Consider the following 27991-nt stretch of genomic DNA (forward strand, 5'->3'; position numbering starts at 1 on the left):
TTTTCAAATTATACATTTTGTTGTGTATTAAATGGGTGTTCAATTATTTTAAATATACTTTGCATATTTACATTTTATAAATCAATTTTTTAAATACATTTTTGTACATATTTACGGCAGTTTCGAAGTTTGTACATACTTAAACATAAATAAAAAAAAAGTTGAATTTAATCGGTTAGTAGATTGTCTATTGGCTACAAGCCAAATCCATAAACATTTAGATAATGTCTTTTGAATTTGGCGCTCACATAGCAAGCTGACCGAAGCTCTTTGATTTTAACGGGAGCGTGCGCCTTGCGGTGATTGGGAAAGAAATTTGGATATGAATAGACTCAAAATTGTGAATGTCATATAATATTTGATATTAATTTATATCCAGACTTAAATTTAACAAAATTTGACAACAAGAACGCCCCTATTTTAAAGATATCAATTTAATCAATTGCCTCCTTTTGGGCTCAAAATGTTAATAGATTGTTTGTTGAATTGTTTTTTCATTTGTTTATGTATATGAGTACGACTCTTCTTTGTATGTTTAGGGCTAGAGAGATTTTATTATGTTGGATGCTTGTACATTAAAAAATAAATGCCAAAATATTTGAAATTTAGCCAAATCAAGGCGACTTAATTCAAAATGGCTAAGCGAAATTCGTAATTACAAAGCGAATTTAAGCATTGCTAAGCGAATTCGGGCTGCCTAGGCGAATGAACGTGCTGGTGGTTATTGATGCCATTGAAAAGAGAGGAATTTTAAGAGAGAGCGCCAAATGAAGCGAAGAGAGAGTCGAATTCGCTGCATTGTTGTTTTTGTTTTCGAGCGAGAAGGTCGTGCTATCGCAGTGTTGACGAGCGGAAATAAATCAGAAAAGAGAAAAAAAGAAAAGAATTGACAGGGAAAAAGGAAAACCATCGGGAAAATATGCAAAATGAAGTGAATTATTTGTGCATTGCACGCCGCAGTCAAAGCGTTAAGTTTCATGTGCAATTAATCTAACCAAGTTGCGCTTGTGGTCTAAGAGAGGTGCGTTCGCTTCTTTTTTTTGTTGTATTTTTTTTTTGGTGTTGAAAAATTTCTACTGCAATCCATTTTTCTCTACGTGCGTAAGTGTTTGTGTGTGCGAGTTTGCGTGCATGTGTGTGTGTGCGTTGGTAAAGTGCTGTAAAATGCCTTTACATAATTACGCGCTTTCAGATCAAATGCTTTTCAGTTTTTATTATTTTTTTTATTTTTAATTCATTCTATGCATAATTATGTAAAATGTGAAATTGAAAAAAAAATGAACAAAAATTGTTTAAAAAAAACTACATATATAAAAGCGGCAGCGGCTTTTGCTGCCATCTTTCGTTCTATTTACTCGCGAGTCGCGACGTCAGCGTCGCGGCTGTTGAATTTATGTCAAATTGGTAACACATACATATACGCGCACATTCACATGGGCAACACACACACACACACATACACTACATATGTACATATACACGCAGAGCGAGAGCATAAAAGCGAGAAAGAGAGAGAAAGAAAGAGCGCCCGTGTATCCCATAAACAAAGTAAAGCGATATCAACGAATATTTTCTTTTAGTTTTGGAAAAGCTAAAGTTTTAATAATCATTAATAAGTGTGTATTGCTATATTTTTTGTTTTCTTTTTCTGTTTATTGCAGCGTGCAGCAGCAAAACAGCATTTATGTGCTGAAATGTTTTGAAAACGAACGCAAATAAAAAAATGTGTAATAAATGCAACAAAATCACAATTGCCGCAAGAGCAAAAGAGAGAGCAACAATTGCCAATGCAACTGTGTGTGTTGTGTTTGTGAGCGCGAGTGAGAGAGCGTGAGTGAGTAGTAGTCGAGTTGAGTTCAGTTTTTGAGATTGTGTGTGTGTGCAGCCAAGTGCAAAAGAAATACGATAAAAAAATACAAAAATACAAAAAAAAAAAACGAAGAGAAAGAAGAAGCGCCAAGAAGTTGTAGCTGATAAAGCGCACAAAAGCAGAAAGGAATAAAACACACACACACATACACATGCACGCATGCCAAGAATCGTGTGTAAACAGAAAAAAAAAATAATTAGCATAGGAGAGAAGAGAAGGAGGAGAGTTTGTGGAGAATCATCATCATCAACAGGAAAAACAAAACGAAACAAAAAAACAACAAATCAAAATCGAAAGTGTGAAGCATTTCTCTAAAAATAGTTTTTAGGAAATACAAAAAAAAAGCAAAAACAACAGCAACAACAAAAATAAACCTATATACAAATAAAACAACAACAAATTCCCAGTTAAAAGAGCCGCAACATTAACAACAACAAATCTCACAAAGATTAGGCGCCACATCTTGACCCTAGAGAGACAGAGACAGAGAGGGAGTGCGAGAGGGAATAGAAACAACCAGCGAGAACCACAACAAAAACAGCCACAAAATGTCCACACTGGACACACGTAGCAATTCAGCGATGATGAAACGAGCCGAGCAGCTAAAACGGTGGGAGGAATCGGACACAAATCGAGCGGCTCCCTCGCCACGACATGAACATGGGCGCAGGATCAAATTCAGCTCCGGTTGCGTCTTTTTGGCCGCCTGCCTATCCAGCGATAAGGATGAGGTGATTCAATTGCTTGATCAAGGCGCCGATATCAATACGGCCAATGTGGATGGCCTCACAGCATTACATCAGGTGAGTTTTTATCTCTTCCACTCAACCAGCCCACCACCCACCCACTTACTCCCTTTGTGGATTCAGTCAGCTTCTGTACATGATGGTGAGGGGCGCGGACGAGGGGGCTTTGTTAACCTAACCCCCTCGCATGGCTGCAATTTCAAAACTTTTGCCGCGAATTCTCATCGAAGACACACTCATTTGTTTCATGCTCTCTCTTTCTTTTACGCACTTTTTGCTGCACAGTGAGTCAGATGTTGTTGAAACTTTGGAAGTTTTGAGAAAGATTCTGATTTGTTTTTATTCATAAAAAAATCAATATCTACCATTTTAGTCTTCAAAGAAAACACTCCTCGAGAGTTCACTATTTGGAAAAGGTTAAGTAATTAAAATCTGCGCCGAATCCGTTAGAGAGAAACCTCGCCCATTTCGTTAAAAGCAAATTTTATATTATTGTATTAACCTTAAATTGTTTTGCCACATTTTACCCTGTTTTGATAAGGATTCTAAATTAACTGGGTGATTAATTTGATCATTTGAAACATTTTGATTTGAAACATCGGTTTTAATTCCATAAACCATAATCGAATTGTTTTTTGTTTTGTTTCATTTTTTTGACTTTCATACAAACATTATTAAATTGATTAAGCAGTGCTGGACAATGGGCGATATTTGGAAACACTGACCTAAGTGCAGTGTTGGTTAACATTTGTTTTTAAAGAATTAACGTATTACTGAAGAGATTCATTCATTCCATGTTCTTTTTATCTAGTCGGTCCCGATCATTTCGATTCTAAGGCATGTTTCTATTGTGGAAATTATTTCCAATCGTTTTCAACCCACTGTTTTAAATCGTAACTCTTTTAGCTCCCATGTTGTTGGTGCTGTTGTTTTTGTTGTTGTGCCCCCTTTCTCTCTCTGTCCATCTGTCTTGTTTCATTCCCTTCTTCTGCGGTTTCAACACCGCAACAAAAACTAAAACATTAACAAATAGAAAAAGTGAGAGAGAGAGAGAGAGAGAGATAGAGAGAGGGAAAACAAATCTAATTTCTAATGCAAACCGACGATTTACAAGTCAAACAGTCGAACAGCGAAAAACAGCGCATACATTAAATAAGAAAAATACAAAAAAAAATTCTATTTTTAAATGCCAAGAAAAATATACAATACACAGACTTTAACACACGCACACACACATACACACCCAGTCTGTGTGTATGCGAGAAAAAGATTTTCGCAAAATCATTTTCATTTTCCTTTATTTGTTCTCCTCTTGAACTTTTTTTCTTGCTTTCTGTTTTCTGCTTTTGCCTTCGCGTGAAAATACTAAATACTTTAGCATTAAAAAAAAACAAAAAAAAATCTATAGATTTTGGCAATTTAAAAAATTGCAAACGCCTTTGATATTTGATGAGATATCAAATAAAAAAATAAAAAAAAAAAAAAAATAATGCAGATGCTCAAAGCAGATTTTTCCATCTCAAAGTAGAAAATTGAGAAACCTTCATCATTAAGGTGAGAAAGATGATTTGTAAACGATTTGTTATTGTATTTGCTATTGTAGATAAAATATTAACAATTTGATTATGAAACACGTGCTCGAAATTTTCCAATTTAAATTGAATTTCATCTTTTTAGCTTATTGTTATATAGAAGGTGTTTAATATTCTGATTAAAACACTGAAAACATTCTAATTCTAAATTTAAAATTTGTAATGATAATTACTTTCTATAACACTTAAATCTATTATTTTTTGGATTTCATGTAGAAACTTCTTTCAGGTATTTATTTGGTTAAAGTTACTTTTTCTTTTCTCCTAATGCGCATACATATTGCATTCACTGTTTGCTCTTTGAAATTCTTGATAATTGATTTTAATTATGCTATGTTATTGTCTCTTCGCCGGTTAAAAGTCGCGTAGATTTTCACTATTTAACCGAGGCGCACTTGTTAACCAGATGCTAATTTGTTGAATGATGTGAGAGTGCGACAAAGATAGAGAGAGAGAGACAAAGAAAGTATAAAATAGAGGAGAGGGGGATTACTGGGTGTGGGTGGGACATCATGGGGGGAAGACGGTGGAGGTAGACTGTAATTATAACAATAATAACAATGGGGAGAACTGGGCAAACGTTTTGAATTACCTGCCACATATTGTTGTATGCTGCTGCGGGTGGGTTACACCACGATGATGATGATGATGGTCGGTCGGTTTGGCGGTCGATCGGTCTATTAATGCCTGCGGCTGTTTTTTGTTGTTGTTAAACCACAAACCTGAATTTGATTGCATTTATTATATTAATTAACTCATCGTTGGCATTTACTAAAATTTTGTTTCTACTTTGCAAATCAATTCACCGGAGCAAACAACTGAACCGACCTAACGCCCGAACTTCTTATACCCTTACCAAAAAATTCAACTGGGAGTTTGTATCGAGCCCCCTTTTAAGCAAAAGATAAAGAAGAGCAGTAGATGGGAAAAAAGGAGAACAAGAAAAAACTGTGGTCAGCGTGTGTGTGAGTGAGCAAACTGACAGACAAGTAACAGCTGAAAATAAGGATAAGATAATGACAAAAATGTTGGATCCTCATTTCGCAATTCTGTCGGTCAAAAACTTTGCATTTCTTTAAGATCGACTTCTTTTCTGCACAGAATTGAGTGCCCTCTTTCTTTTAGGTGCTTTGTGTTATAATTGAGAGGTAAATTGCTTCTAACCCCATGGACTCTAGCACAAAGCCTAAGAAGAGGCGCGAAATCCAAAGTTTTCTACACCAAATTGCAAATAACTTGAGATCTTTTGAATAATTTTTTTCGAAATTACATAACATTTTAGGGAAAATAATGAGAAGTTTCAATCAATTGGAGAAAGAGTATATAAATATCGTGGCGATAAAATTTGCTTCCGGTATAATATGTGTGTTTTCCAATGCTTTCTATTTAAACTCACACATGGAAAACGAAAACAAACATGCTGAAACAATTTTCACTTGAATTGCCAGTGTGTGTGTGTGCGTTTGCCTTTCATTCATAAAGACAAACACAAAACTAACAACAAGTCAAGAGGAGCCATCATACCTGCTAGCCATTTTCAATGGCAAGTGTATGAAGAAGACGAAGGTGTTCAAGAGGAGCAAGAGGCGGAGATGGGGGCGTGGATCCATGCCGACTTTGAATTTCTTTTGGCCTGCAAAAACATTTTGTCCGTTGACATTTGTGTGACTAAATTGGAGGCCTCCAACTGGGACGAGAAAAAGCAAAGAAATAGCCATAAAAAATTACATATATGTTTTTATAAATTTATATTCACAATTATTATATATAGAGTTTTCTTCTTAGTTCAAATTTATATGAACAATGAGTATATAGAGATTTTTTTTCTTAGTTCAAGGATAATGCATGGTCATCGCATAATTTGAAGATCAGAATTTGTGTATTTGATTTTTATATGTATATAAATTCGTGCTATATTTAAACACATTCCGCCAAATTGATATTTACGTAGGCCACCGTGGAGAGGCATTCAGATGTGAACAATAATTAGTGCCTATATATAATATATATGTATATTTATTTCTATCAAATAGATTCCAACTCAAATTTGCAAGTTCTTCAAATATTTTATAAAAATTGTACATTAATTAATTTGAAATTTATAACTCAATAATATACTGGAGGTTGAAGGTTCACTTCAGTTCAATTAATAGAAAAAGCAGGATATTTTTGCCGAAGGCCGAGTAGGGCAACACAATTATTTCTTTGAAAATTTAACATGCTAAGGCGTAATTATTTCATAAATTTGGCCAATAAAGGACATATGTTTTTATACCCTTGCAGCGGGTATTATAAAATTTGTCAGATGTTTGTAACGCAGAGAAGGAGACATTTCCGACCCCATAATATATATTCTTCATCAGCTGAGTCGATGCAGCCATGACATGCTTATTATACCATACACCCATAGGGTGAAATGGTATATTAATAAATATAAATCACAAATACAGTGGACCCTCGGTTAACGAACACAATTCGTTCCGGCATATTGTCCGATAAGCGAAACCACTTTTCCCATATAAATCAATGTACAATGAATTATAGTACAATTATTGAAAGAAACAAACATAAAATGCATCAAAACTTTAAAAGAACTTAAAAATTCGCCAGTATAGAGTGATGCTCATAGACTTAAGCCACTGCCACTACCATAAACTGTTTTCTTCATAACATTGTTAAACATATTTATTTCGCGCTGAAATTTTTACATTTTGTAGCAATATTATTTAAGCAGCTGATTACAGAAAAAAACCAGATGGCCGGGGCTAACTTCGACCGCGTCAAACCCTTGCAACGTTTTTGGTAACTCTTTCCTTACCTATAGCCATCAAAATGGAAAAACGTTTTATCGAAGGCGAAAGAACGGCCGACAATCGTAGCATAGGAAATAAATAAGATATTGATCAAAGTCACTGTTTTCCACCGATCGTTCCTATGGGAGCTATATGATATAGTTAACCGATCTTTATCAAATTTGGCACAGTCATTAACAGATATATTATACTAACAAATGTTGAATTTAAAAGTAATCGCGTCAAAAGTTATTCAGCAAAGTCACTGTTTTCGAACGATCGTTCCTATGGGAGCTATATGATATAGTCACCCGATCTTGATTAAATTTGGCACAGAAGTTTATAGGTGTAATAAACTAACCAATACTAAATTTCATACGACAACAGCTCAGAAAATAACGAAGTTATTGAGAAAAGTCACTGTTCGAGACTTTGCCGTTTGTATGGGAGCTACATATATGATATAGTGGTCCAATCCGTCTGAATCCGAGATATACAACGCCTGCAGTATATACATGCAAATTTCAGCTCTGTAGCTCCAACGGTCTAGGAGGAGTTTGCGTTGATCCAGACGGACGGACGGACATGGCTATTTGAACTCGTCTCGTCGTGCTGATCAAGCATATATATACTTTATATGGTCGGAGATGCTTCCTTCTATGCGTTGCACACTTCTGACCAAAATTAATATACCCTTTTTGCAAGGGTATAAAAGGAAAAAAAAGACTAGGCATCTCTATAAGGTATAAGGTTTTCCTTGTTTCGTTGATAATAACAAAGAAATTTTACGTGCAATTAAGGTTTTTACCTTTTTTGTTGGTTGTTAACCGAAACTTTTTTTTCTCAAAATTATCTGTTCGCTATCCAAAATGTTTATTATACGTGGCGTTCGTTAACACTGTATTTTTAATCAGCATGAGAAGTTGAGTCGATATAGTCATGTCCGTCAAGTTATAGTCAATATAAATCGGCTCTACGTCATTGCTCGAAATCTTTGATATTTTTGTGGCAGAAACTTTTACAAGGAAGCTTCCTTCTTTATCTAGTTCTAAAATCTTTATTTGAATCTTTACCCAATTTCTACAGCGGGAAACGAGACTAGAAACGAGAGGAGCAGAAAAAGAAGGGCCTGTGTTTACGCAAGACATGTTTTAATTATTTAATCGCAAAAGAAAAGAACACGTACAAATGTAAACGCATGTAAAAGTATTTTTAGTCAAAAAAATAATACTTCGGAATATTTATATAAATTTTATTGCTTTTGGCGTATAATGAAGAAGTCTTTTGCCCCAATGAGCGGGTACTTTTTTTAACCTTGGCCCAAAATCACTTGTTATAATCACTCATATTATCCTTCGATTGAAGAAATTTATAGATTTCTTTATACAATCATTTTGCATTCATTTTCGACCTTAAATGTAATTGATTTGTAAAATTTATTGCATTTGATTTTGTCGTTTATCTGTCAATTAGTTTTTTTTCTTGAATACGAGATGCATAAATTAGCTAATTATTTTGTCAAGTTGTTTGTTTCATACTAAATTGATAATAATCATAATAATCGTGCAATAGAAATTGAAAATAGTTGACCAAAATGGAAGTGTGTGTGTGTGTGCGATTGGTGGAGTCGTCCTGGCTTGACCCCTCAATGCGTGAACATAAACGAAAAGACAGCAACAAATATTTGCTTGTTTGATTGGTCGCTTGGTCAGTAGTGGCTATGACTTGGCTAACGTGTTTTTTATTTTGACGTATTTTCTAACCTTGGCCCGGTTCTTGATGGACTGACTGACGCACTGTCGGTTGACTGAATGACGGATCGACCGCCACATCGGACAGCTGTTTCAAACGCACTGAGAAAGAGAGACAGACAAAGAGGGAGAGAGAGAGAGAGAGAGAGAGAGAGAGAGAGAGAGACCTGCTAGCAACAAATACAGATACAAATCAAACATCCTCAAGAATTCACAGCGCGTGTTTCTTAATGTATATATATATATTTTTTTGGTTGTATATAAATGGATGCTGGCTGGCTACACTTGATTTGATTTATTTCTCGTTTGCTGTTTTACACCCAAAATAACAAACGATGCTTGAACACAAAATCTTGCGAATGATCAAAATGAAAATCATTCTCCTATATACAATTTGATGTCTGCAATGTGCGATTTATTCCCTCTCTCTTTCTCTCTCTCTCTAGCTGTGTATGTGTATGTGTGTACATTGCATAATACCATTTCAAGCAAATTACATCAACAACAACAACTTTAAAATTTATATATACATATATGCCATTAAATATGTTTGATTTTTACAGCCGTAGGCCTCTCTCCTTCTCCTCACATCTCGGTCAACAACAACTAATCCAACTTTTTTGCTACTAAACAGAAGCAACAAGTCAGTCTACTGCTGCCTACTTCTATGACGACATAAGCCCAGAAATAGCCAACTTTCATTCATTCACTCACTTACTCTGTCTCTGTCTGGTATTATTTTGGAAAATATTCTATACTAAATTTTCCAGATCGCATAAAATTGTTCGCATAATTTAAATTCTCTAATCTTGCTAGAGCATATACATATGTATGTAGGGAGATATTGTTGCCCAGTCATATCTTTGATGCTGACGATGATCATAATGATGATGATCTGGTAAATATTTTTCACACCCTGCTTTTTACACAAGAGAAAAAGTATTGGAAGAATTTCAGAACTGTGTGGACTGAAATGATTCAGCTGACTGGTGGCCCCTTTAATACCCTCTGATCTCAAGATAAGGATATACAGTGGCGAAAATAATAATAGCACAACCAATGGAAAACTTTTTTCAAAAGTATTTTCGAAAACACATCAAAGCGTTTAACGGGTCAAAACTACCTCGATAATGAGTTTATTAGGTTATATCTTATCTCTCATAACTCTCATTTGGAAATATCATTAAATATATGTATATTCAAATCTTGGAGTCTTTGTAAGGATTCTGTTGAAAACTATTTAAACTAAAGCTCTATGTATCCTTGGAGATCAAAAACATTTCCCATGTTGGACTACTCATCAATACATGTCATATGAAGTAAGTCGTCTCGCCGAATTGGGTATACCATGCACCAAGTGAGAAAAATATTTTTCAATTTTGAAAACCAAACGTATGTATGTCCATTAAATTGTTTTTACATTTAAATATTTAAAATCTGCGCGCATTCTAAGCAAGTCTACATACCATGGCTCTAGCTCTTATAGTCTCCGAGATCTACGTGTTCATGCATACGGACATGACTAGATCGAGTCAGCTGTTGATCCTGATCAAGCATATATATACTTTATGGGGTCGGAAAAGCTTTCTTCTGCCTGTTACATACATTTTGGCGACTTTAATATATCATTTCACCCTATGGGTGCATGTTATAAAATGTATATGGACCACCGTGGTAAAACATTATGTTATCATATATAGATCTCATATATAGATCTTAATGTGACCTTAGGTCCAGATCGTTTTTTGTCAATCCAGGTTGTTGTAATAGAAGTAGAGTAGAAGTATCCTTAGACCTAGAACTGATATGCTTTGGAATTTTGAAGAATTGTTGTCCTGGAAGACAACAAATAATCCAAAGTAATGAATGTGCTGTTGTTGGGTAAGCCTGGTCAAACAAACGCATGGTTACTTGATGGTATCCCATGTTTGCATCCTATACATCACTTGGACTAGATCCTAGATCCTAAAATACTTTAAAATAAAATTCGGTAACTCACAACTTTCAATTCTTCAATTTTTTTGGTTGTATTTAGTTTAGTGCAATAATTATTATTACAATTTAGTGGGCTTCGACTGTATTTTCTCTTTCCTATTATATTTTGTTTCTTGTTGTATTCTTGGCAACTAAATGTTTTTTCTGTGTGAGAGCCCCCCCGCCCGGCGGTCCACTTTCATTTAAAAATGTATGATTTTTAGAACAAAATATGAAGGCTTGCAATATATCAGATATGTATATATCTATATATATGTGTATATTTTGTTGTTGATGGGTCGGCTCATGTGGCGCAGCAAGCGAAGCAACCTCCAATGAACAACTGAGCGAGCAGCAACAAATGCCTTAAACGCACACGCAGAACGCACAGAACGTGTGTGTATGTACATATGTGTGTATGTACATATATACATGTACTAGATATATCATATGGTTTATGTAGAATCTCTTTTTAGTCTGTGTGATGCCAAAATTTTAATTTGAAAGTTTATGGAACTCAAGCGGTTAGGCAATTTAGCCATTGAATATTTCCAAATCCAAATCCCATTATGGCGGCAATCAAATTAAAATAATATATATATATATATATATGTCTGTGCATAGGACTCAACCCCAACCAAAAGTTGGGGGAACAATGAGCAATTTCATTTAGTACATTACTTTTGTTTGGAAATTATTAATTCATTGAATCGACTCAAGCTATATGTGTACATTTCTGAATATGCCCCCTAACTCCCGTTGATTTATAGTGAAATATGTACCTACTAATAATAATAATATCTGGATTTTGAAATCAAATTGATTCATTTGGGACTAGATTTGCTGCGAATTTAGTGTATTAGGCCTTTACTTGCACATTTGACTAGAATTCGATCAACTTTGGATGTTAATTTAACGTGATTTTATTATGTATAGGTATGTGGGTAATGACTTCAGCTTTCCGATTTCTTCTTAAAACTTAATTCTCCATTAATTTTCGCATTAACCGCTCAGTTTTTTTTTTTAAGTTTGGCTAAATAGCTTCTAAAAAATGTATGGAATCATGTAAAATATGATGCATTTCGACTATTCTTCATGTATGAAATATCGATTATTAAAATTGGATACAAATTAGAAGCCTTGTATGTACATATTGTTGAAAATATAAAAGATACTTTAGATACTTCCGTAAGCTTACAGCACACATAGTTTTTCACCAAACTGATGAGTTTGTTTAAAAATAACCGCGAATTGGGCATATTATCCCATACAAATGCTTGAGAATGCATACATGAAATGTTACTAAAATAAACTAGCAACCAATTTTAGTTGCAGTAGCTACTGTTCAGTTTAACAGAAACCTTCATGTTTAGATACATTTCAATATTTAATATTATAATCTCTGCTTGTTTTTCGCTGCATAATATGAAAAATGTGTTTTCTAAAATTGTAAATCTATTGAAAAATAATACCTCAACATAGAAAAAAACTATAAACTTCGGAAATATGACTTTAAAGCTTTTAATCTAAACATATACATATGTATAATATATATTGCTAGACAAATGTTTAGCAAATGTCTAAATAAATGTGTTCTGATTGTCAGGAATAGCTTCACGGGACCTCTTCTGAAAGTGTTCATTATATATTTGCTACACGAAATGGTTTATTGAAATATATAAAGGATTATTACATGTAAGACATAACTAATTCTGTAGCCTACTTTAGGGATCGCCATATGAGTTTGTTTTTGTCGGAAGGATGGAGAGGGAGGGGGCTGGTGAGGAAATATTGAGTTTATGGATTATATGAATGAACACAATGAAAAGAAGGATTGGTGTTGAGTGTGAAAGAGCTACGCTAAGCTTTGCGGGCGGCTTTTGCCGTCTCAACAACTTTTACATTGCATACTATGCGTATACGTAATGCGGAGGTGAATAACTTTTCAGTTGGGAAAAATGCCGCGTATTGGGCTTTTGGCTGGCTGACTGGCGCTCTCTCAATGGCGTGCCAAAAAAACAAAAGGCTAAACTTAGCATGCAAATGTGTTGTGCCTCTGGCCAAGAAAATTCGCTTTCAATGATGCAAATGGAAATAGCTCAGAATTTGTTGCTCTGTGACATTAAGAGTTGGCAATTCTCTATGATTAAAAGAATCTTTAGACCCTCAGACAACTACAACTAAATAGAAGATTTGTCAAATTTTGCATGCCAATGTCTTTAATTTGATGATTGGTGATGGTGATGATGATGATTATGATCATGATAATGATGAGGATGTGATGGCTGGCGGTGGTTTGCTGCGTGGGTGGGCATCACTTTATACCCTTGGTTGTGATCGTTTGGTCGGTTGGTCGGTCAGTTTATCAGAATTGTTCATAATTAATTAATTGGCTCAGTTCCAGATTTACAAATTGTTCAGCCATTTGTTCTGTTTCGTTCATTTTGGTCTCTTTTTTGATTCTTTTATTCGGTTTTTTGTTTTATGCGTTTTTACTGCGAAATGGAAATTGCTTTTGGATTCATTTGTGTGTTTGTTTTTTTTTTGTTTTTTGAAAAAGCAACAAATAAAGTAAATTAACATATGGTGGGGCAAGCAACAAATACAATAACGAAAATCGGTCATTTGATTTTTAATGCCTCCAACGTGCTCTTATCATGGCTATATAAAAGGCGGCCACGACGAAGCAAATGTGTATGAGGGAGGTGGAAGAAGAGGAGGAGGAGGAACAGAAGACGGAGGAGTAGGACCAGTCGACGACGACAACAACGACAACGATGATTGGAATAGTAGAGTTGGAGCGAGCTTGCTTTTGTTATGTTTCTTTTCTGTTTTTGCAAAAGAATGCTTATCGGCATTTTAACTACTAGTTGTTGTTGTTGTACGCTATTGTTATTGGGTTGGGTTCTTTTTGGTTAGATAGCGGTACGCGAAAAGAAGCGCCCTGCCTCAGCCACTGTAGACCGACCAACCGACCGACAGACTGTCCGTCCGCCCGCCTTCCCGCTTGCTCACTGGCGATGATATCATCGTTTTGGGATTTGTTTGGTGTTGGTGTGCTGGCTGGTTCGCCAGACGGACGAATGTGTCTTCAATTCAACGGAAATCCGCATAAACAACATGCCCATGCTGGAGTCACTCTCTCTCCCTCTCCCTCTCTCTTTCTGACTCTCTCTCTACCAATACTATATGTTGTCCATGTGAGAGTGTATCTAGTACATTTATTGTATATATATATATATGTTTATTTTAACATTTTAGCAAGATAAACAAATTTGAGTTGTGCAAAGCTATTAAAATACATTTTCTTGGTTCTTATACAAAAAGAACTCTTATAATAGCTGATGCAATTCATTACTCAATGTGAAAAGGATTAGTCAAAGATTGATCGGTCTGTATATATAGAAATATTTCATATAGATAGAATCACAGATTGATTGTATTTCGGTCTCATAGCAGTTTACATATTTCGTTTAAGGAAAATTCGAATTCTAAAATATAGAAAACAAAACAAACAAAAAACATTCTGGGCTTCTGGAACGATCAGTAATTGTTGGATCAATAACTATATTATTATCCAAGCTATTATCAAATTTAATATGTATTAGCTGCACTTTTAACTGATTGTGCCAAATTTCTTTAAGATCGTATGACTATACTATCGTATACAGCGTCCAAAAGAATAATTGACAAAAAAAAAAACCAATACAAATTGTTTGGATTTCTACCAGATTTGTTTAAAGTCTGTTGACTGACTATACCGCCCTACGATTCTTGCTAGTGTATACAAACTTCGGCCAGGCCAAAGCCATTTTATTTCTTGGGAGACATTTGGACTGAAAAAAAAACATTAAACTGAGTAAAAATATAAGCATTTAAAATGTGCAAAAATATTAGTCCTTGGCCATAATATTTTTACATGTTCCAAACTCTTTCTGTATCATCAATTTATCAATGCACAGAAAAAACCTTCCAAATATCATTTCCATTTCTTGTTCTTCTTCCCCATGCTGCATACTGCGATTGGCACACATACAGTTTTTGTAGCGTTGCGTCTGTGTGTGTATGCGTGTGCTCAGCTGCTCTGTGGATTTGAAGCAATGACGTATTAGGCTGACTGCAGCGCTGTCGATTTATATTGACTGTAACTTGTGTTCTATTTATCCGATCTGATTGAAATTTTGGGATCTGATGTTATATATCCAAAACTATCATACTAGTAAATTTCATAGCGACACTCCAATTTCTTCATCCATGTTTCTTTTAAAACTATATGATATAGTGGGCCGATCCTGACAATTTTCATACTTTATCTGCTCCGTGCAATAAGTAGCTCAAATATCAAGTTTCATCCCGATAGCTTTAAGATGGCGGCGTAAAGTTAATTTGCACAGACGGACGGACGGACGGACGGACGGACAGACGAACATGCCTATATTGACTCAGCTTCTCATGCTGATCATGAATATGTATACATTATGGGGTGGGAAACGTCTACTTCTGTGCGTTATAAATACAAAATCTGGCCAGTTTTATAATACCTCTGCAAGGGTACAAAAAGAACTATTTTATTTAACCTGCCGAAATAATTATGAAGTTATTGAGGCATAAATTTGATTTTAAGTGCATTTCATGGCAAAAACAACATAGGTTTATTTTGTAAATGGTTATTAAATTAATTTGATTTGTAACATAAATTTTTACATTACATTTTTTTTTGTTGTTTATTGGTAACTATAAAAAATTGTAAAAACATTCAAAATCGAGAACAGGTCAATTCCATTTCGATTACTTGTAATTCAATTAAAAAGAATTCATATTGTTTACTTGTGGCTAATATTGTGCTCAAATATTAAAGAATAATAGAAAAATATAGAGGTGTAAAATTAAAGAATTGCCAAGAAAATTGGCAATTACTTTCCATTTCATTGGCTAAAAGACAAACAATGTGAAAATTAAAAATTTGGCTTGAATCATTAAAAACAAAAAAGAAGAGAAAACACAGTAGAGCAAGATTTTAAAAGTGTTGAGAAAAGAACGTGTAGAAAAACAAAATAAAAATATGTATTTAAAAAAAATATAAAAAATCCACATAGCAGAGCAAGGTTTCGATCCTCGGACCTCTGGGTTATGGGCCCAGCACGCTTCCACTGCGCCACTCTGCTTGTTGGTTGCTCGCCATGCCAAATGGCACTTTGTCGTTTACAGTTAGCATTAGTGTGAGGGAGAGAGAGAGACCGTACAGACTCGATACTGCACGATATCGATTCGAGATGATTATAGATTATATGCACATATATTATATATATTATTTTATTCTAACAGTTTTGTTTTGTTGCTTTGTTTTGTTTTGCAGGCCTGTATCGACGATAATCTGGATATGGTTGAGTTTTTAGTGGAGCATGGTGCGGATATTAATAGACAGGATAATGAGGGCTGGACGCCTTTACATGCCACTGCCTCCTGTGGGTAAGTAAAGGGGAAAAATGCTGAATTTCCTTTTGGTTTTTCTCAAAGTAATTGGCAATCTCTCTTTTAGCTTTGTGAGCATAGCACGTTATCTGGTGGAGAATGGAGCCGAAGTTGCCGCTGTAAATAGCGATGGCGATTTGGCTTTGGATCTGGCCATTGATGTGCAGCATTTGGGGATGATTGATTACATGGAGAAAGTGGTGCAGGAGCTAAATATTGATGTAGAGCAGGCACGCAAAGCCGAAGAGCTGGCCATGTTGAGTGATGCCAAGAAATGGTTACGCAGCGATGCAGCCGAAGTAGATAGGCCGCATCCAAAGACTGGTGCAACACCGTTGCATGTGGCCGCTGCCAAGGGCTATAAAAATGTGCTAAGCCTATTGCTTGCCGCTCGTGGTAATGTCGATCGTCAGGATAACGATGGCTGGACGCCGCTGCATGCGGCCTCGCATTGGGGTCAAAAGGAGACGGCCGAAATGTTGGTTGAATCTCTGGCCGATATGGATATACGCAATTATGCCGGACAATCGTGCATTGATGTGGCTGATCGTAAAATGGTTAAATTCCTGGAAGAATTGCGTGCCAATAAGCGCAATAAACGGCGTCCATCTAGTCAAATCAGGTAGGTTAAATGAAATTTGGAAAGCTTCGGTGGATTGGTTGATTGATTAATTATTTCTCTCTCTCGCTCTTTCTCTCAACTTTTTAGCAGAATCTCAGATGCAATTGAAAATCATGTGGATAAGACACCCACGAAAATGGTGCGCGTCGAAGTGAGAACTGATGCCACAAAAGATGGTGTGTATTTTGGTCATAACACTTTTTCCGACTTTTTAGTTTATCCCATTTATCGAGCACACACACACGCACGCACAATCAGATGATGATGCACCTGCATTTTGCATATATATTCTTTTGATATATATATATAAAAGTATTTTTTATTTACAAACCAACAAACAAACACTCAAACATTGTCGTTTGTGTTTTTGTCCTGTTTCTGTATACCTTCCTACGCTTCTTTCTCTCTCTCTGTGTGTCTGTCTTGTATTCATTCTCTTAGGTTCTCATGGGCGTTAATTTGTTGTGTGTGTGTTTTGTTTTGTTGTGTGTGTTGTTTTTCTATTGTTTTTCTTTTTCCTCCTTTTCTTGAAGCATTTACACACGTGAAAACATTTGCCACTGCCGTCTTTTTGTTCTGTTAAACTCATCAATTTTTGTCAAAAGCACCAAAAGAAAAGAAAATCAAATCATACATTAAAGAAATTTCATCATCAGAAGATCATCAAAAATAGATAGATTCTTAATAGATAGATTTCCGTTTTATTCCTTCGCCCATATCTCTCGTTGTCTTTCTCTCTCTCTCTTCATCTCTTTCTCTATTTGTGTCTTGTCTTTGATTGTATTTACTCTCATGCACACACGCACACACTGCAGCTGCAAGTAGCTCATATTGCTCGAGCAATGAAGCTAATGACATTGTGAAGCCAAGTGCCAATCCCCAAGATGATGATGATGAAAATGTTGCTAGTAAACCGCCAGACATTGATGTGGATAATGTTGTAAATGATGTTGATGATGATGATCATGATGATGAGGAAAGTGAAACAGAAGAGCTTAGCGATTCTACAGAAAGCTCACATACAACAAGTCTATCTGATGAGAGCGAAGGTAGTCGGCATTTGTTTTGCGTTGATTCTCCCACTTATATCTTCTATGTGCCTAAGCCCACAAAAAAAAAAAAAAAAAATACTCACTCTTTTTGTTAAATATATAAAATACTATGAATATGATGTATAATAATTCGTACAATCAATATGCCAAATTACAGCCGAAAATGTTAAACCCAATCAGCAAATACATGCCGCCGAACATCCTGTCGAGGACGAAGCCCCCTGGCGACGCAAAATGCCACGTACACCCAACGATAGTCCCACTAAAAATCGTATGTTATGGCATAATAGTAACTAATTTGTATTAAATCATTAAATCCTTTTTTATAGAAGTTCCTGATAAAGAGCTTAGCAGCAACAAGAGTGTCAATGAGAGCGCCAACGATGTAATATTGCGACGTACGCAAAGTTTTGAGAATGATCAAAAGTAAGTTTCAAAAACAACAAGCAAAATATATAAAAAAGAAATGACAAAATGCGTGCCCCATTTACCCCTCAACTCATACACATATATGTACATGCCATCTAGAATATGTATACAAATAATATATATACATATATATATTCTAGAATAACCAGATTTTTATTCCATCATTAATACAACATATATATTTTGAGTCACAAAAAATCGAAAAAAAAAACAATCACTGTATGTGTCAGTTCATTTGATTGGGTTTTTGCAGTTAATGCTTCACTTTCTAACTTGATTGCATTGCTTATCTATCGCACACACACACACACACAAACACTGTACATACATACATACATACATTCATTCATTCATTTATCTATATACTTGAATTTGTACATATGTATGTATATATACATATGTAATTATTGATAACCGTGTTTTAGGCAAAATTATACAATAACTTTTAAATTTAGCCAAGAAGTCTCATTGCTATGGCGCAATAAGGTTGTGTTTGTGAATCACACACATACACAAAACAAATTTATATATATATACAGAAGTTTTAGAAGGTTAGCTTTGAGCTTTTTTATGTGCTCTCTTTTTACTTTTTTTTTGTTTTTTTGTTTTTACCCATTAGTTGTATTTATTTAATAATTGTTGAACGGGAAAGTGAAGCTATAACTGCATTAACACACAATCACAAGAACAACAATAATAACAACAACAATAATAATAGAAAATCAACACAAATAAAAACAAATAATTTTATATATAAATAATACCATACAGAGAGATACATACATATATCAAACAATTTTTGTTTTCTAATTTACAAATTTGAATTTTGTTTTTGCTTTTCTTCCGTGTATTCCAATTCAAACATAATCCTCTCACCCTTCCAATTTCCCTTCCCCTCTCCCTTCCACTCATATAAAACAATTGAAAAACGCACTACCAAAAATCAACTCATCAATAAACAAAACAAAAAAAACAAAACGCTTTATCAAACAAATCTAACCTGCCCGCTCGCTCGCTCGCCCAATCGCCCGTCTGCCCGCCCGCCTGTGCCTACAACCTGTATCACCTGTGTGTATCCGTATCTGAACGCTCGCCCGCCCTGCCCTGCCGCACGCCTCACGCCGCACACCACCCACCAACTCACAGATTCTATCAAAAGTATAATGAGCTGCGTGCACGCATAAAGGCAAATTCATGTCCCATATTGCCAGCGACTGCAACAGGCCATGCAATTGCCAATGCCAATGCCAATGCAAATGCAAATTCGAATGCGAATGCTAATGCTGTGAATCCAAATAACAACAATATATTAAGTAGCAATAACAACAATAATAACCAGAACAACAACAACAATAAAAGCCCTCTGCTGTTGGGATACGCTGCTGCCACAAACGCTTCCATCACAACAACAACAATCATCACAACACCAATCACAACAACAACTAGTACATCAAACACCAACACAATGCACAACACCAACAACACAACAACATCATCATCAACAACAACAACAACAACAACAACATCATTGGCAACACCTGCAACAACAACAACAAGCTTACAAGAAACGGCGGCAACAGCAGCAGCAGCAGGACTATCTACAAATCAAAGTCAAAACTATATTGTACAAAGATCGGCCTCACTCAAAGATAACACAAAGCTATACAGGTTTGTTTTTAAGTGTGTGAGTGTGCGCGTGTGTGTGTGTGTGCGTGTGTGTGTTAGCTATACAGGCCTGAAATTTAGAAATAAGGTTTTTAGAAAGTTCATTTTAAACTAGACGCTGGGAGCTAGAACGATTTGATTATAAATGTTTATGTAGTTGATTTCTAAGAAGTTTACAACATTTTTTTTTTCTGTGACACATAAACAGAATAAAATATGTAAAATACTTATTAAATACCAAACTATTCAAATTATAGCCAGTAAATGAATATAATCAAAGCCTTGAAGTCAATTTTCCAACTTTAATGCCTTGCTACAACATCAATTCATATTGACGACCTAATTTATTGATAATGCCTAAAAAAGTATATATATTTAAGATATTTTAAGTAAATATTGCATTCAAAATGGCTATTAACAAATTGACATTTGACATTTAAAGATTTTCATTTATTTTTGTTTCTAGTTTTCGGGCATACTTTTAGGCTTTTTTTTTGTTTTTTAGAATACACGAAAATGCAACCTAACTAAGTTAGGTGCTTAATATATAGAATTTAGTTAGATAATAGATAATAGAATAATCTACAAGTATTAGTTTTCAATTGAATGAATTAAAAGAGGTTTAGCATAGAAGATACAAAAAGGCCTGTATAGTATAAAGCATATAGATAGATAGTCATTCCTACTAATACTACTACTATTCTCAAACTACTACTACTACCACTACTACTACTATATAATGTTAACTCTCTCTTAACTACTTGTAACTTTTGTGTATTTATGCTTTGCTTAGCTTTTTAGACCTACCCATTCACTCACTCTCTATCTCTCTAAGAACAAAAGAAGAAAAGAAATCACATTTCCTCAACTCATTGCACCATTCCGACTATATATATATATAGTCTATATACATACTATAGGCAACGCACCTTGTCGTCTATTCTTTAATCTCAATATTTATGACTAGATGAAAAAATTGAGAGGTTCCGAATTGAAATGTATAAAATGTTTAATAACAATATTTTACTTTCTTCCCTATGCGTGCGTGTGTGTGTAGGAAACCACCAGTTTCAGTTGCCATGCTTAATACAACAACAACAACACCAACGACAGCAGCTACAGCAACAACAATGCCTAATTCACCATCAACAGGTGTTCTACTCCCACCAGTACGCAGGTAAGTTAAATTGATAAAAAATTTAAAAATATTATATCAAAATTCATAATTTTAATTAAATTAATTTGGTTGGTAAAGTCAACAACAAGTTGCAGCACAAAATACTGTCAACAGCAGCAGCAGCAACAACAACAACAACAACAATGGCAGCTCAACTGCCAGTACCAGCGATGCAGAGATTCAGGCCAAACCGCCGCCGAAACAATCAGCGGGCAATATATTCAAAAACTTTTTCAAGTAAAGACACAGCAAATTAAAAAAAAATGCTTTTTAGAAATGGCTTAAAGCAATAGTCATTTCAATTGTTTAAATGTTGTTGCTCGATGCAAAGATTGGGAAATAATCCCTTGCCAAATTAATCCTTTACCTTTAAAATATTGTCAGCGGATGGAATGCAATTTTTGCCTTAACCATTTTATGAGCTTCTCTACTAGTTTGTTGTACTAATATGTAAACCATACGAAAAGCTAGTGAACAAAAGTGTGAAAATTTTAAATGCATTTTCAAGTCCAACTTTTTCCCATTTGAATCAAATTAATCTATGCTGCGCTCTTCTCTAACAGCTCGTTCTTTGTTTTTTTTTTGTTTGTTTCAAATAACCTAAGATAAGTTTGCTAATAAATGGCGCTTTGTGTTTGTTTTTCTTATTTTAGATCCTTTGTCCCGCCAGTCCGTGACGAGGAAAGCGAAACGCAACGCAAAGCACATGCCAAGAGAGTTCGAGAAACTCGTCGTTCAACACAGGGTGTTACTCTTGATGAGATCAAGAGTGCCGAGGAGTTGGTCAAAAAGAAAAATATGGGAATGGCTGCTGCCAATAATAATAATAACAATAACAACAACAACAGCAATAGCGGCGTAAGTACAAATTTGTTGGTGTGAAGCCACACTCTCTCTTTTTTGTTTTTTTTTTTTTTGATCATTATTGCAGCTCACAAACAATTTTGAACAATTTAAAATACAAACAAGTCACCATGAATCAATTCACCCAAGTGTCAAATCGAAAATCAAGTTTACATATATACACATACATACATACCATAATTTGTTGTTAGTAATCTCTTTGTAGAAGAGTTCAGAAGCCACAACATCAACATACATACTTCCCATCCATTCAACACACTCAGACAAACACACAGTCGATACACACACATACAAATTGCTTATGGTTATGGTGTACCTTCCCCACCAACCCTTCACCCGTTCAACAACCTTTATATACATATATTTATATAAAGTGTGTGTGTATGTGCTCTCACTTGTTTTCGCACTCTCATTTCAAACACTTGTCTTCTATTATGTGTGTTTTGTGTGTGTATGTGTGAGAGTGTGTATGTTTGTTAAACTTAGTTTATACTAAAAAAAAAAACTATCAAAAGACAATATCAATAATCATTCAAAAATTAAATATAAGGCAACAGAATACACAGTAAGAAAAAAAAACTTAATTTACGCAAAAAAGTATGCTATGAAAATAATTAAATAACAGCCTCATTGTTTTATGCAATTATCAATTTGATTTAACAAATAATGAAAAGTAATAGCTATTAATAGAATTTTAAAAATTTATTGCAATTTTTTAACTTAAGTAAAGTAAAATTTTTGTTATAATAGAACTTGTTTCTTTAAAAATCTCAAACTTCAGGACAATTATAGATATTTCAACAAAGGTCGTTAAAATAACACAACAGAAATTTTTAGTAATATTATTTTTATTTTTTTTTTTTTAAATCAGCGAAAATTTTAGTTAATTCTTTCTATAATATCGTCCGCAAAAATATATAAATATATATATTATAGAAAAATACATAAAGAATGATTTTGAATTTTTTAACACTTGATATTAAAAATGTTTTGTTAAAAATGGTTTTGTTAGTTCGGGGAGGTAGTGAAGAAATAATGAAGAAATAGAGAAGAGATAGAGAAGAGATAGAGAAGAGATAGAGAAGAGATATATATATTATAGAAAAATACATAAAGAATGATTTTGAATTTTTTAACACTTGATATTAAAAATGTTTTGTTAAAAATGGTTTTGTTAGTTCGGGGAGGTAGTGAAGAAATAATCAAGAAATAAAGAAGAGATAGAGAAGATATAGAGAAGAGATAGAGAAGAGATAGAGAAGCGATAGAGAAGAGATAGAGAAGAGACAGAGAAGAGATGTAGAAAAAATAGAGAATAGATGGAGAATAGATAGGAAAGATATAGAGAAGGGATAGAGAAAAGATAGGGAAGATAAAGAGAAGAGACAGAAAATACTAGGGACATAGGAAACAAATGATTATTGTGTATAAACTGTTGCCTTGTATTATCAATTCATTTCAATTATTTTGTTAGTCAATCATACTTTAGCCAACAATCATCGATCAATCAATCAATTAGCATTGCTTGCCGTCCACAAAAAGAATAAATCAGCTGATCAAATTTACCCATCGAAAGCAATGAACCAAAAAACGACAATGACAAAAAAACTGTTCAATTTCTTTGGCCGCGCCTAGCCAAGTTGTTAGCTAACCTGCTGCCTGTGTATCGTCATGTTACTTGAATTATTTGTTTTATTATAGCATTTCTTTTTATCTATATAAATTTATGAGATCAGCAAGCAAATAGCAGCAGACCAAAAGCCATAGCGTAATCTTCATCATTTACACTAAAATTTATGTTAATTTCGGTTTTTTTTTTTTGTTTTTTTGTATAAGTTATGCCTATAACTGATTTATCAGTTTTTGCAGTTATGTATTTTACATATTATATATATATAGTTTTTATGCATGTCTCATTTGCATGCGTATTTTACGTATCGTATATCGTATATATCGTAACTTACTTTCTATATTATATCGTATTATGATCCTTCCCTTTACCAAGCCCTATTCCCTTGAATTTTCAATTCGATTTAAAAAAAAAGAATACCAAACACCGTAGGCCAACTGTTTTTTTATTTGTTCCAAAACTAATATTATTAACAGAATGAAACAAGCTCCACATCAGGCACAACGATACCCAGCAGCAGCAGTAGCCAAGTAGAGGCACAGCCTCCACCGCCACCAACAACGCCGCCACCAGCCATAATTCCTACAACAACTACGGCCACAGATGACACAGAGATCGAAGCCCTGGTCGCTGGCAATCCACCAATCATAAAGCCAATTGAGAATATAAACGATACCACAGCTAGTTTCACATTATCCGCACCAGGAGCACGACGTTCTCATCACGAGGGCGATGGCCCATATGCCGATACCGATGATTTGTCTGTGGTTAGTGCTAGCTATACGATAGTCTCGAAACGTGACACGCCCGCCGAGCAAATCTATGATGAGGCAACGACGACGGCCGAGGAGCCACATAAACATAAGACTGATCAGGAACCAGGAATAATAGTGGCGGATGAGAACACTGCAACATATCCCAACAGACCCACAGATCTGCCATTGATTAGTAGTAGTGCATCAGTAGCAGTAGCCGATACAAAAGTAGGATCACCCACCATTACGCCAAGTTCAATCGAAAGTCCAGTGCGCTTGCGGGACAAGCGCGCTTTAACCAGTAGTCAAGAGACAGCAGCACCAGATGGCAAATCCTTTGATAACGCTTCACCAGTCTCCGGACATCCCGATTTCAATGCACGTGATTCATTGCTCAGTTTATATGCTCGTCGCACATTGGATGGCAACGAAGGTGCAGGTGGTGGTGGAGTTGGTGCAGCAGCTGCAGCACCACCAGCAGGAACAAGCACCACAGCTCCAGCACCAGCATCAGCATCAACAGCAACAACATCCTCTACATCGGCAGCAGAGCGTCGTCCCTCTTGGCGCATCAAATTCGATGCTGGCTCAAAGGTATGCCACACACATATCCAAGAAACCAATCCACTATTCCCCACTACCCAACTCTGATATATATCGATCTTTAACTGAACTTTATTTTGATATTGACAAAGAAAACCCGTACCAACTAAAAAGTGTGTGCCATGTAAATTTTATAATTTGATTTTTATATTCTGTTGAATTATTTTTATCCTTAGGTATTTTATTAGCATGTTTGTTGTAATAATAATTGTTTGATTTTATTTTTAGTATTTCTTTCGGTACAAGGTCTGTCTGTTTCAGAGAAAAGTGAAACTTTGGCTTCGGTTTAATATTTTTGGGTATCAGGATTGGAGAAAATTTTCGCGGAACCTAAAAACGAATGACGTTTTCAGTTTAGAACCAAGTCCACTTAAACAAAAGTGTCCATTTGTCTGTTTAAAAAAAATTTGCCTTGCTTCATTCATCCTCAACATCTAGTCTACTTTTTTTTTCTAAGAAATTATTATAATTCGACGGCCCTCTACATCATTTGGTATATAGAATTTTATCAACATTGATAACATTTTTGAGGATTTTGTTAAGTTTTATAACAGATGCAATGTATTTGCTTCGTTAAATTCCTTTTAAATTTGAACTGAACCTTTTAAACTGTTTTCGTAAAGCTTTTCGTATCGTAAGGTGGTTTTGGGATAAAGGAAACTTTTTGAAGAGACACATATGTATATATTTGTTTAATCAGATCAAAATTACTATTACCTACAGGTATAAAAAAAAAATTTAATAGGGGTAAAAATAAAACCGTTAAGATTATTAAACTTTAAATTGTAGTTCTAGTCAATTTTCGATTGGTTTTCCCATCTACATATTTCGTTGTGATATATATTTTATTCATAGATTTTAAGTTTTAGAAATTTTCTTTAAGTTTTTTTTTACGCTTAATCATAATTTATTGGTTCTAATTTGCTCATTATTATTATTTTTCTGTTTCTACCTGTTTCTACGCATCTGCATATAGACATAACTATTTGATTATCAATTAATTTCTTTTCTTTGTATGTATTATCAATGAACTATATTTTTAAAATATCATATCTATGTATATACATACATATTGTCTATATATAATTAATCATGGTCTTTTTGTGTATATATATATTTGCAAAATTCCATTATTGTGGATATTGGTCACTAATAATTGCTTATTAATTTTGGCTGTTTTTTGGCTTTTCGTTAATTTTTTAATCTTTAAACCTCTTTAGGTCTGATTTAACTTTACGTTATGACAAATGGGGAAAATGTGATAGTTAGACAAACGATTGTATAAAAAATATGATTTTTTACCCTTGGTTTAGGAAAACTATTGAAAATATATTTTGAAATATCTGTTTAGATGACGATCTTTTTGAAATTTAAATCAAATCTGGCGTTTGAGCCGGCTCGAGATGAAGTTTCCAAGGAAAATTATTTTAAATAGACCACAGAAATAAATTTGAAATATATAAAATCTAGAATTATATATATTTTTCGATATAAAGTGCTGTAAGTCATTCAATAAAAATTCAGAATATGCATTTTTTTCTGGAAACAAAAAATTCTTTTCTCAATTAAATTGAAACCTTACGATTTTGCTTAACCCAGAATTATATCTATAGTCTCTTTGCAAAATTAACAAAATTTTTAAATTATTTTTTAAATTAACTCGCAATCGATCTAGGCAAATATTAAAGTTATCAATAATAACCAAAAAGGCATTAGTAAAACAAAAATATTAAGAAATGTTTTATTATAAATAATAATGATAATCATTATGTCAAGAGCGTAGGTCGAATTCAAATAGGAATTCCCAGCTCAAATCTGGGTACGTCCTTAAATTAGGTAACTAAATATAGAGATAATACAGATAGATCATCTTTTAAGGAGATTAAAACTCAACTAACATGCATGTTGAAAAATTTCAGATAATTTTTGGTGCGAGTTTTTTAAGAGAAGGACCTTTTTTTAGCTTGAACATCAGGAACATTATGGTTGATGGTTACTAAATGTGCATTTGAAAACTAACTGCTGCAAAATATTTCTAAAAAAAAAAGAAAAAAAAAAAACAAGCCAAAACAACTGTTGACACTAAAAAACAAAACAAAAATAAAAACTTACACACAAATACAACAACTGCTCCACCATACAAAAAAACCCCGCCCTAAAACGAATAGCCTTCAAAGATAACATTATAAAATCTACTCGTCTATACATTTTGCACAAACAACTAAACAAAAACAACAACAAAAGAGAAAGAAAATATACATAAAAAACATTAAAATATACAGATAAAAACATAAAAATAAACATATAAACATAATTTGATATAATGAATTTTTAAATTGATAATTGTTATTAACAAATTGTTCAATTTTGTTAATGTGCTGCAGTTCAAACTGGAGGATATAACCAGCGGTGGTGGTGGCACATATCCGCCAAATAATACAACTATCATACCCAGCGCTCCAGCTGTGATGGCAGCGGCCAATTTATCAACCACAACTGGTGTCCAGCGTCGCATTAGCAGTGGTCCGAATGCCCGTAAGTAAAATAACTGTAATTAAAAACTTCTGGCAAACTCTTTAATTATTTCAATTTGCAGTTAATGCTTCAAATCAATCAATAAATTCTGTGGGTCGTCCTGTATCGGCGCCCAGCGAGAGCACAAATAATAGCTCCTATGTTGCACCACCAGCACGTAAATATGAGACAACATCAACGGGTACGGGAACAGGAACAACGACAACACCAGCAACGGCAGCGGCAGCGGCAGCAACTGCTAATCATGCCACAACAACTACGGCCAATAATGATGATAAGGGTAAGATTAACAATGTAATTAACTGAATTTCTAATAATATAACATTAAATTCCTTTTAGATAACGACAAGGAGAACGATAATCGTACACAGACTGTCATCCAAAGACGTCGCAAACCAAAACGTAGATCAACTGGTGTTGTGCACATTGATATGGATGTAAGTTCCTGTGAAGATTCGTAAT

The 27991-nt window shown here is 34.5% G+C and overlaps 1 protein-coding gene and 1 non-coding gene across 2 annotated transcripts; one reads left to right on the forward strand and one right to left on the reverse strand.

The window, feature by feature from the left end:
* Positions 1–794: 794 nt before the first annotated feature.
* Positions 795–27990, forward strand: LOC6646471 (protein phosphatase 1 regulatory subunit 12B). Its single transcript, XM_023178104.2, has 15 exons — positions 795–1021; positions 1662–2673; positions 16082–16194; positions 16265–16819; positions 16907–16995; positions 17635–17868; positions 18029–18142; positions 18201–18297; positions 21023–21142; positions 21221–21379; positions 21796–22000; positions 24113–24985; positions 27379–27529; positions 27591–27809; positions 27869–27990. The coding sequence occupies exons 2-15, from the start codon at positions 2419–2421 to the stop codon at positions 27988–27990; spliced, it is 3306 nt and encodes a 1101-aa protein (XP_023033872.2). The 5' UTR covers positions 795–1021; positions 1662–2418.
* Trnam-cau lies at positions 15819–15890 on the reverse strand. Its single transcript has one exon. It is a non-coding gene; the product is annotated as a tRNA-Met (tRNA).
* Position 27991: the final 1 nt, after the last annotated feature.

Source organism: Drosophila willistoni (assembly GCF_018902025.1).
Source record: "Drosophila willistoni isolate 14030-0811.24 chromosome XR unlocalized genomic scaffold, UCI_dwil_1.1 Seg143, whole genome shotgun sequence".
NCBI classification, from domain to species: domain Eukaryota; kingdom Metazoa; phylum Arthropoda; class Insecta; order Diptera; family Drosophilidae; genus Drosophila; species Drosophila willistoni.